The sequence below is a fragment of the Drosophila miranda genome, chromosome XR (genome assembly GCF_003369915.1).
Source record: "Drosophila miranda strain MSH22 chromosome XR, D.miranda_PacBio2.1, whole genome shotgun sequence".
Lineage (NCBI taxonomy): Eukaryota > Metazoa > Arthropoda > Insecta > Diptera > Drosophilidae > Drosophila > Drosophila miranda.
In genome coordinates this window covers 25,264,291-25,275,849 of record NC_046674.1, presented here as the reverse complement: position 1 = coordinate 25,275,849, position 11,559 = coordinate 25,264,291, and the positions used below count along the sequence as shown (strand labels likewise).

Genomic DNA, 11,559 nt, shown 5'->3' with positions numbered 1-11,559 from the left:
TTCTATATTTTGATGTTATAATATATTTGATCTTAAAGCATTGAACGAATGAACCAGTTCCAAAAAAACTTAAACTCGAATACAAAATATAAAACAAGTAACAATCAATAACGTCAAAAATTTGAAATTAAAACTAAGAAAAAATCAAAATTTAAACATTTGGGGAGTCACAAAATTAGTTGTTTTGGCCCACAATGGAGTTAATCAGGGGGCCGCTCAGCTCGGGCCTGTTTGCGATCTCAAAGAACTGCAAGCCTTGGTGTTTTTTGTGGAGGGCCTGCAGCTCCGCCTGCGGTGCCTCGCGCGCCAACTTGGCGATCTGCCGCGTGATGGGCCGCAGGTGGGCGGCCGTGTAGCGGGAGTAGTGAGCCAGAGTCGGTGTCCAGAGCTGGTCGTTGAAGCCAGTGCCGGCGAGGTGGTTGCCATTGAGCAAGTGCAGCGACAGGAACAGAGCAGCAGCAGCAATCTCTGATGGCTTGCGACTGGCCAAATCGTAGTCAAGTGAAGCCAATTCCACAAAATACTTGGACATGATGTGGTGCTCACGTTGGGCCCCAGCGGCCTTCGTGAAGCGCCGCAGGAAATTAATCGGCAGCGGACGCGACAAATTGTAATCGATGGCCCGGAGAACCTGCAGCTCCATCGCGCGGATCTCACTGGCCGAGTAGGTTTCATCGGTGATGGAGACAAAGTGGTTAATGTTTTTCTGGACCGTCTCCTCGTATTTGGCGGCAATGATGAGGGCCGTCACGCCCACCAGCTGCAGGTTGTCGCGCTCCGTGTTCTGGACCGCCTGCAGATAGCGATCGATGATGGCCACGGTCAGCTGGAAGGTTTCGGCCTTAAACTGGAACCCCCAATGCATCTGGTTGATCGAGTCGATCAGAATGGCACGCATCTTGTGGTCGATTTCGCTATGGCCGGCCAGGTGGTTGTTGCGGATCGGCTGCTCGGCCTCCAGCTTGTACAGATGGTCGTAGATTTCGTTGGCATACTCCGAGACGAGCACGAGGCGCCCCCCGTCCTTGGCGTCGATGTCTTTGATGGCGGGCCGAATGATTGTCGATGGCTTCACGATGTCCCCGCAGTTCTGTAGAGCGCCCAGAAAAGCACGTTTCGGGGCTGCCTCATTCGAGGGCACTGTCGGTCTATCCAGCTGGACCTCGTCCATATTATTCGAGGCGTGATCGTCAGCCCCGCAATACATTTCGAATAGATTTTCCAAAAAAATTTACAATTAACACACACGAAACGACGCTTTGTTTACATTTGTAGCATTTTCCTCGAAACTCGCGATGCTCGTTGGATTTCTGGCCGTCTCGTTTGCTGTCTTTTCGACTGGCGCCGTAATTCTTCGAACGCGCACCGTTTCTTTGAGTCTGTGTGTGTGCGTACACTGCCTGTACAGCAAGCTCACGATCGTCTCTTTCGTCTTTACGTGCTCCTTCTTCAAGTATTTTTACTTTTACCGTTTCGAACGGCGGCAGACTGTCGCGTGTTTCTATCGCCACGACGAAATTTTCCCAACCGCTGGGCAAGCTCGACAACAACATTATTACTTTTAGCTCGTCTTGAATGTCGATATTTAGCTCGGCTAACTTTTCAGTAATTTCCACGAAAGAATTTACATATTGTACCACGTTATCACCGTTTTGCATATTTTGCCGCAAAAGTTTTTGGTATAACTGTACCTTTCGCACTGGTCCCACTGACACATGTACATCGCGTAATTTTTGCCACGCCTGCTTCGACGTTGTGCACGACTTTATGTGCATCAACTGCGTTGCTTTTACATTTAATATAATACATGCCAACGCCTTTTGATCAGCCTTGTCCCACTGTGCCAAGTGTTCCTGTGTTCCTGCTGCTTCCTCCTGTGGCCTTTCGGTTTTACCACTTACATATGTCCACAAATCCGTTGTGATCAATACACTACGCATGGACATAGACCACACATCGTAATTGTCTTCCCCCAATTTTTCAATTTGCAGAGACACACTCATTTTGTTTTAATTGCTACACGCCACTTTCTAACTGGTGCACGATTTATTTGCAATTGCATCAAACAAAATATTAACTTCCAGTTCTACCACGGTTTTTTAATTGTCTTTAATACACGCCCGATCTTTCGGTGATCTGGGCCCATAACCTATTGTGTATTGCGCCTTTTGTCATGTATTAAATAGAGAACGACGCGTCTGTGCTCATAAGTGGTTTATTCAGAACTGAAGAGATGACATGTGTACATATGTACTTACATACGAATAGGAGAGACGAGAGATAACAGAGGCTCTCGCTGTTCATGTACATTATGTTAATTAGCGTTGCCAGACAGATCATATTATGGTTACACTTCAAATTTCAACAATTATCTATGATTCTGCGTTTTTAGTTTTCTCGAATGTGCAATATTGTGGATGCAACAGATTTTCGTCCTTTGTGTGGGCGGAAGGGGGTGGGGCGAAACTTTGAGATACACGTTTTATAGTAAGATCTAACAGGAGTGCGGATACCAAATTTGGTTACTCTTGCCTTAATAGTCTCTGAGATTTTTGAATATCCCCAGATTTTCGTCCTTTGCGGGGGCGGAAGGGGGTGTGGCGAAATTTTGAAAGAAACTCGTCTCGGTCCGATATATTAGGAGTGTGGATACCAAATTTGGTTGCTCTAGCTTTTGTAGTCTCTGAGATCTAGGCGCTAATGTTTTACTCTAAGCAAAGCCGCCTATGCTACGTGTGTGTTAGAGAGAGACAGGGCGAGAAAAAATGAAATTGTTTTCTTGATGCTGGCTATAATAATAATACGATCCAATTCAGATTCCGCAGTCTTAAAGATATGGTCATTATCTACAATTCTACGTTTTTGGTTTTCTCATATCTTTAAAATTGTGGATGCCACAGATTTTCGTCCTTTGTGGGGGCGGAAGTGGGCGGGGCGAAGTTTTGAAATATTTTTGTAGCTGTGACATATCACAGAAGTCTGGATCCAAAACATCGTTGCTCTAGATCTTATGGTCTTTGAGCACTAGGCGCTGAAGGGGACGGACGGACGGACGGACGGACGGACGGACGGACGGACGGACGGACGGACGGACGGACGGACGGACGGACGGACAGACGGACAGACAGACAGGGCTCAATCGACTCGGCTATTGATGCTGATCAAGAATATATATACTTTATGGGGTCGGAAACGATTCCTTCTGGACGTTACACACATCCACTTTTACCACAAATCTAATATACCCCAATACTCATTTTGAGTATCGGGTATAAAAATAAATGTACGAGTTGTGCCAAACTGCACAAACTTATATAAACTAAACAAATTGTTTAATACTGGTAGTAAAAAATATCAAAAAGTTCTGAATTCTGGGAAAAAGTGACTGTTTTAAGGCAAACGAGGTGGAACGTTGTGAGTTGCTGCGGACACCGCAACTCTACAGTTATACCCTATACTAAGTCAGTATGGCTCTCCTCCGGCAGACGCCGCTAATCTTAAACGACACGACAAAGAGTGCGTGCGAGAGAGACAGAAAATCAGTCTGAGCGTGACGTCGGGCGCTGCGTAGCCACTGCAAATTGATTTCTTGCTTTTGGCTATAAAAATGATCTGATCTGATCCAGATTCAGCAATCTGATAGATATGGTCATTATCTATGATTCTGCGTTTTTAGTTTTCTCGAATGTGCAATATTGTGGATGCAACAGATTTTCGTCCTTTGTGTGGGCGAAACTTTGAGATACACGTTTTATAGTAAGATCTAACAGGAGTGCGGATACCAAATTTGGTTACTCTAGCCTTAATAGTCTCTGAGATTTTTGAATATCCCCAGATTTTCGTCCTTTGCGGGGGCGGAAGGGGGTGTGGCGAAATTTTGAAAGAAACTCGTCTCGGTCCGATATATTAGGAGTGTGGATACCAAATTTGGTTGCTCTAGCTTTTGTAGTCTCTGAGATCTAGGCGCTAATGTTTTACTCTAAGCAAAGCCGCCTATGCTACGTGTGTGTTAGAGAGAGACAGGGCGAGAAAAAATGAAATTTTTTTCTTGATGCTGGCTATAATAATAATAAGATCCAATTCAGATTCCGCAGTCTTAAAGATATGGTCATTATCTACAATTCTACGTTTTTGGTTTTCTCATATCTTTAAAATTGTGGATGCCACAGATTTTCGTCCTTTGTGGGGGCGGAAGTGGGCAAGGCGAAGTTTTGAAATATTTTTGTAGCTGTGACATATCACAGAAGTCTGGATCCAAAACATCGTTGCTCTAGATCTTATGGTCTTTGAGCACTAGGCGCTGAAGGGGACGGACGGACGGACGGACGGACGGACAGACGGACAGACAGACAGGGCTCAATCGACTCGGCTATTGATGCTGATCAAGAATATATATACTTTATGGGGTCGGAAACGATTCCTTCTGGACGTTACACACATCCACTTTTACCACAAATCTAATATACCCCAATACTCATTTTGAGTATCGGGTATAAAAAAAAAAAAAAAAAATTAAGAGGAAATATGGCCAGTAAAGATAATAGCTTTGAAACTGCATTAAATCAGCATGGCTATTGTCGCATTTGCCAAGATAAACTTGAGAAAGATCAATTGTTTGCCACGACACCGTGTCAACATCAATTTCACCATTCCTGTTTGACCGATTGGCTTTAGAGTTCACCGAGTTGTCCAACCTGTCGCGGACTATGCACTACAGAATTGTTAGTTCGGGGAAATGTTGATTTGGCGACGGAATTAAATAACGCGGACCTTGCAGAGGTAGGAGATTCGAACACTGAAGGAATTCCCCTCGATGCGCCAGGGCCAAGTGGAAGTAGATTTCGAGGTAGAGGCAGAGGCGCTATTCCCAAGTCAAATATAGTAACGAGATCTAAGCAAAGGGAGGGAAATCCTACCCCTACAGACCCAACTAGCCAATCGCTGAATTCATCTAACGCCATGGATAAAAGTGAAATTGTTAATTTGGTAAGGTCAATGATGGGCACCCAACAAAAGACGTTGTTGGAGAAGCTAACCGCTCATATAGAGACAGCATTGAGCCATCAGCTGAGTTCGTTTCAATTGAGATCGGGACTTGCGGAGCAGGCTTCGAATTATCAGCATGTACCAGCAGACGTTAGGAGTAGAGCAAGCCAAGAGGCAGACTTAAGGAATACTAGCAATCGCTCTTCAGTTTCAATTTCACCAGAAAAGGTAGGACATGTTATTCAAAACTGGAAAGTAAAGTTTGACGGTAGTAAGGACGGTCTATCGGCCACAGAATTTATTTACCGGGTACGTTCCTTGACGGCACAGACCCTGGGAAACAATTTCCAGCTGGTTTGCGATCATTTGCACTTATTGTTATCCGCAAAAGCAGGTGATTGGTTCTGGCAGTTCCATCGTAAACATGAAGAGTTCGCGTGGGAGACTTTTTGTCTGGCATTTAGGGATAAATATGACGATGCTGCCACTGATGTCGACATATGGCGTAGAATCGCGAAACGAAAGCAAGGGGAAAATGAACCTTTTGATTCCTATCAGAATAGTATAGAAGAGTTGGTGAATAGACTCGAGCGTAGCCTACCAGAATGCGACCTTGTTAAGCTGTTGATTGACAATTCGAAAAGTACACTTCATCACGAGTTACTACATTTGAATATCACTTCGATAAAGAAATTACTTTTAGAGGTTAAAAAGCACGAACAATTTTATTCGGAACTTCGAAACCCTTCTTACAAAACGCCTTTTGTAAACCGGCGCAACATCTCCGAGATCTCTCCGGAGAGGGAACACCTTGAGGAGCCTGAACCAATAATATCAGCGATCATGCGTAATAAGATGTCCTGCTGGAATTGTGATAAGATAGGGCATAGATGGGATGATTGTGTGGAACCTAGAAGCATATTTTGTTACGGTTGTGGAACCAAGAATGTTTACAAGCCACGTTGCTCTAAGTGCCATCCTTCGGAAAACCGGCTGCGGGATGTGTCAACGAACCCCCTGTAGGCACATCCGTACCAAAACATAGCGAAAGCATCAGTCAGACTATAGATGAGGGTTTAGCTAAAACCGCTATGGACTCAGGATTTTTATCGGATAAACGACCAACTAGATATTTACCCTTACATGTAAGACTGTCAAATTACAAGAAAGCTAGAAATAGGATATTTGGCGATCTTTGTACTATATCAACTACGACAAAATCTAAAAGATCTACCCTTCGATTACGCAAATTTTGGAAAACAGTTGTTAGCACTCGACAATGCTTAATTGCTTCCATATTCAGTACGGGAGATAACCGTCTGTACACACCCATCACGATTGAAGACAAGGTTTACAACGCCTTGTTAGATTCTGGAGCGTCGGTTAGTTGCGTTGGCAACAATGCCGGCCGTGCTCTCCTTAACCATCCGAAATCACGTAAGTGTTCGGGAAGGGTTAAAACAGCCAGCGGAACCAAATGCTCGGTTGAGGGCATTTTCACAGCGACTATTACATATCGTAGTCTCACGGAAAGTATAGATTTTTTTATCATACCAAACTTAACCCAAGAGGTTTACTTAGGAATTGACTTTTTTTAGGAAATTTAAACTTGCTGATCGACTCATGAGCGAAAGTGTCTCTGAGTTAGATATAGGTCCCACGGAGGATGAGGAAAGCTCACCCAAGTTACACAAAATTTCTAGTAAAGAGCAGGAGAGACTGCAAGGTGTCGTCGAAATTTTTCCTTCGTACGAACGAGACGGATTGGGCAGAACCAGCATTATTTCGCACTCGATCGACGTAGGTGATGCTAAGGCAATCAACGACTTCCCAATTCCAACAACGGTAAAGCAGTTACGACGGTTTCTCGGTTTATCCGGATGGTATCGACGTTTCGTCGAGAATTATGCCTCCGTGAGCTATCCATTGACCGAGATGCTTAAGAAACAGAATACTTCCTTAATATGGAATGAAACCGCAACCAATGCTTTTGAAGAATTGAAACGAAGATTAACATCAGCTCCAATCCTCAGAACTCCTGATTTTTCTAAGAAATTCATCTTATTGTGTGATGCTAGTTCTTTTGGTCTCGGGTGCGTCCTAGCTCAAGAGAATGAAGAAGGCTTCGAAATGCCAATTGGATACATGTCGGTTAAGTTATCCAAAGCTCAACGGAATTATTCCGTTACAGAACTAGAATGTCTAGCAGTTATTAAGGGAATTAAGAAATTTCGAGCTTACATAGAAGGCCAGGAATTCTTAGTAATAACCGACCACCATGCAGCATTGCAGTGGTTGATGCGACAAAAGGATTTGTCTGGAAGGCTCGCGCGATGGGCTATACAGTTACAGGGTTTTGATTTTCGCATTGAACACCGGAAGGGTTCACAAAATGTTATTGCTGACACTCTGTCAAGGCAAAATGAATCGTCAGTAGATGAGTTTATAGATCTAGGGCCGATCATCGATTTAGAGTCCGAGCATTTCACTTCGTTGGAATATCTGGATTTAATTGAACGCATTCAGCAGAACCAAGAGAAACTTCCAGATTTAAAAATAACAGATGGCTATGTATACAAACGCACCGAAGCTTCGATTGGAGATTCTGAATCTGACCACCAGTCGTGGAAATTATGGGTACCCTCTGGCCTAGTCAGTAGTGTTATCAAACAAGCCCATGATTCTCCTAGCGCATCACATGGCGGGATGGGTAAAACCGTTGAAAAACTTAAGAGATACCTGTTGTGGCCCAAGATGTTGGTTCAAATCCGAGAGTATGTGAATAATTGTGTCATTTGTAAACAGACCAAAAGTCCCAATATAGTATTACGACCACCATTGGGAAAGCCAATGCAATCAGAGAGACCGTTTCAACGACTCTACATGGATCTGTTAGGTCCATACCCTCGTTCAAAGGCAGGGAATATCGGATTATTAATAATCGTGGATCATTGTACAAAATTCCATTTCCTCTGTCCAGTGAAACGATTCACTTCCGGAAAGATTTGCGAGTACTTAGAAAATTCCATTTTCTTTACGTTTGGAGTGCCAGAATCCATCTTAACGGACAATGGTTCTCAATTTCGATCAGGATTCTTTGAGGCTTTTCTAACTCGATTTTCAATTAAACATATTTGTACCGCTTTTTATTCGCCTCAAGCGAATGCAAGCGAGCGCTTAAACCGATCGGTTTTGGCGGCGATCCGTGCGTACGTGGGGAAAGATCACACTACCTGGGATCAACGACTGAATGAGATTAACGGTCCTATTCGATCCAGTCTACATACAACCACCGGATATTCTCCTTACTTCCTTACGTTTGGGCAAAACATGATTTTGAATGGCAAGGATTACGAATTGCTCAGGAAACTTAACTTGCTATCAGATGATTCTAGAGTTAATTACCCCGATGCTCTGCAGTTGGCAAGGTATGCAGCAAAGGTCAACAATGCAAAGGCTCATGCAACCAACGCGAGGGTATACAATTTGAGGAGTAGAAACATACAATTCAACGTCGGAGATCAGGTTTACGTTCGCAATTTCTCCCAAAGCAACGCGTCTAAACAATTCAGCCATAAATTAGCGCAGGTGTTTGTGACAGCAACAGTAACGAAAAAGCTAAGTCCTGTTTATTACGAATTATCGAACGAGAAAGGAAAGAAAATGGGAGTATACCACGTAAAGGATATTCAAACCCGCTAATTCACTGTCCTTCTTTTCTTTTCGATTACGATCCCTGTCGATCACTCCGGGACATAATCTGGTGGTGGAGAGTGTAGTGGCCAGTGAAGCAAACCCAGATTAAATTCCCTAATAATTTCCCAGATATAAAGCAGATTCAAATCACGCGCCAACTTGATTAGTTCGAACACCAAGGCTTTAAAAACAGCTACTTTGAATATGGAGCTTTAATTGCTCGAATGTTCTTTTTCGTCTCTCGAGACCGAATTCCATGGAAGGGTCCCGTTAAAGCTCGTCTATGCCGCTTAAGCCGACAGCGACGGTGAACACGCGGATCAATTCCATTTTTCTCCCAAAACACTTCGGTTGTGCCTGTGCCAATAGTGGCAAACTCTAGTGGAAGTTCACGTGTCCCTGTATTACATAATACATACCAAATTACATAACTGCAAGTCGGCGGAGAATCGACTAAAAAGCAAGATCAAGCTATATTGTGTGGTGAAAGTGCAAAGTGCTACGTAGAGAAAAAGAAGGTGATTATAGAGGAAAGCAGGTTTGGTACATTCACTAAATTCCGAATCTATTACAGAATTTCTTGGTCACTGGAGGTCTGCCGTGCTTTGGCGCTCTCACGCCTAACCCCCCCACGCAACCTCCAGTGTCTTATTTTTGGCCGCTTCGAATTACCAGCGTTTCCGTTGTACGGACGATCTGTATCGACCTTTGAATGCCCTATAAGCGTATCTTGCGAGATGAAACTCAACATCCTTGATGCGGAATCGACAACGCCTAGGAAATTGGAAATTTATGTCAGCTAAAATTGTGCAGAAGATGTGAATACAAGAACAGGAATCGGAATTTAGGGTGACCTGGGTCGTGGACATGTGATCATCGATTCGTGAGTACGAACATACCCGCGAAATAGCAGGGTATAGCAGCGGTGCAGCGTAATGAAAGGGAGAGCGTGATAGCTCACACGCCAAGAGCGAGCTTTCGTTCGAAGAGAATTCGGACATATGCGTGCGTATGCACACACATAAACGTGCATTAATTTGATCATCGACATTCTCTTTGCTTTGTCTTGTTCTTTTCTTTTGCTTGCATTCTTGTGTTTGCACTTCAATTAAATTTGACTTTAAATGAAAAATCATATAAACATATACAGTTATATTAAGGAATATCTTTCCTATAGAATTAATTTCTTTATCATATGTCTTAAGTCCTTTCCTAATCCACTCAATGTTAAGCCTTGATTCACTCTGGCAATGTCGGCCAAAATATCATTCTTTAATTCTTTACTATTTTTATATAATTAATATTGTTCCACAGCTACCGAAGCAGTTCATTGGGCCCAACGAGCTCGTCAAGGAAAGTGTTTGAATTTGGTAATGATCATTAATTTCGTATTGAATGGAAATGTTGACCTTCGTGAGTAAAAAGGCTCAGTTTTGCTATGAATTGTATTTTATATTCTTAAGTTAATGAACGTTTTGTTATATATGAATCTTTTGAATCTTGATTAATAGAACTATTTTGAATTAACATGAATTTGGAATAAATAACAACCATTCTGTCTAAGTACATAATGCCAATGATGCATCGAGTGTAATAATGCAGCGGTAGTTACGTTAGGGGCCATGCCAACATCGTTCCACGCATTGCCGAAGAAAGGGAGGGTATAGAGGAACTAGTGATCTCCTACACCTAGGATCACTAAATTAAATACGTGACTACCGGATTCCTTCTTGCCATCTAGGCCGACCGGGGATTGTTTTTTTTTTGTTTTGATCAAAGTAGATTCTGTGTCAGTGCACTTAAATTTTTATAATATGGCGAGAACAAGGAAGTATAGGGATAGGAAAGACCCCGACCCCATCCGGCGAGCTGAGCCCAGAGCGCAGTATAGTGCACTAACCCCGATTCCCTTTCCTGCTGAGGCTGCATTGCCAACAAGATTTAACCAGCCCGTAGCCGTAACATTATAACACGCTAAAATATCAGGACCATGACGACCCAAATCTTATTTATGTAATAGAGAGATATATTTAGCTTAGAAATTTAGCACTCAATATGTACAAAAATTTGTATCCAGATTGTCGTACCCTATTCGCAGACATTGTCGGAATTATATTCCATAGTAGGTGGCAAGCCCCATGCGCTTTTTATACACATTTTGGGCTAAGAAGGAATGAATTGCATGCCTGTTAAGGTTGAGCATATAGACATAAATGTACATACATTCATATTTATATATTGTTGTGTAATATATGATTACAATCAATTTGAATTGCACAAGTATGTGTAGGTATTAATTGTAATCATTTTGTGGTGACTGTATTAAATTATTCTAGACTGCTCTTTTTCGTGTAAACTACGAGACACTGGAACAACTGTTCAAACAAGTTATACAAAGTTTAATATTGGATGCATACACAAATGATCAACGAAAAAAGTAAATTGAACGGTCAGGAATGAGTAGCGTATAGACTTAGAAGGCTATAAAGGATCTCCAAAGATAAGAAACTCAAAAAATGTTTGGGTAATTACTTGTTTATGGATTGAAGATATACGGTATTGGATTTCGAACAAATTTAGCAGTCTCTTTTCATACCAGGTACTCAAAAAGTGCAGGGGCTCGAAGCTCGAAGGCAGTACATCGTTATGTGCATATGTATATTATAAGCTTGATTCTGATCAATAAGCGAATATTTTTAGGATGCATACGGAGTACCGGCTTACACACATACATACATTCGGAATATATATTTCGAGAACCCCTTGTTAACACTTATCATATTATTTTTGCACACATTACGTTTTTATGCAGCGATAAGATCACAAAAGGCTGGAGTATATTTACATGAACTCTAAAACAAGCAGCAGTTATAAAAA

General features: G+C 42.5%; 1 protein-coding gene across 1 annotated transcript; it reads right to left on the bottom strand.

The window, feature by feature from the left end:
* On the bottom strand, positions 1–2,208 carry LOC117186389 (G2/mitotic-specific cyclin-B-like). The gene has a single exon (XM_033387124.1). The coding sequence runs from the start codon at positions 1,205–1,207 to the stop codon at positions 176–178; it is 1,032 nt and encodes a 343-aa protein (XP_033243015.1). The 5' UTR covers positions 1,208–2,208; the 3' UTR covers positions 1–175.
* Between the last annotated feature and the right edge of the window lie 9,351 nt (positions 2,209–11,559).

What these genes read in the sequence shown, in the direction of transcription:
- LOC117186389 (XM_033387124.1), bottom strand. Translation starts at nt 1,207, where the DNA reads ATGTATTGCGGGGCTGACGATCACGCCTCGAATAATATGGACGAGGTC.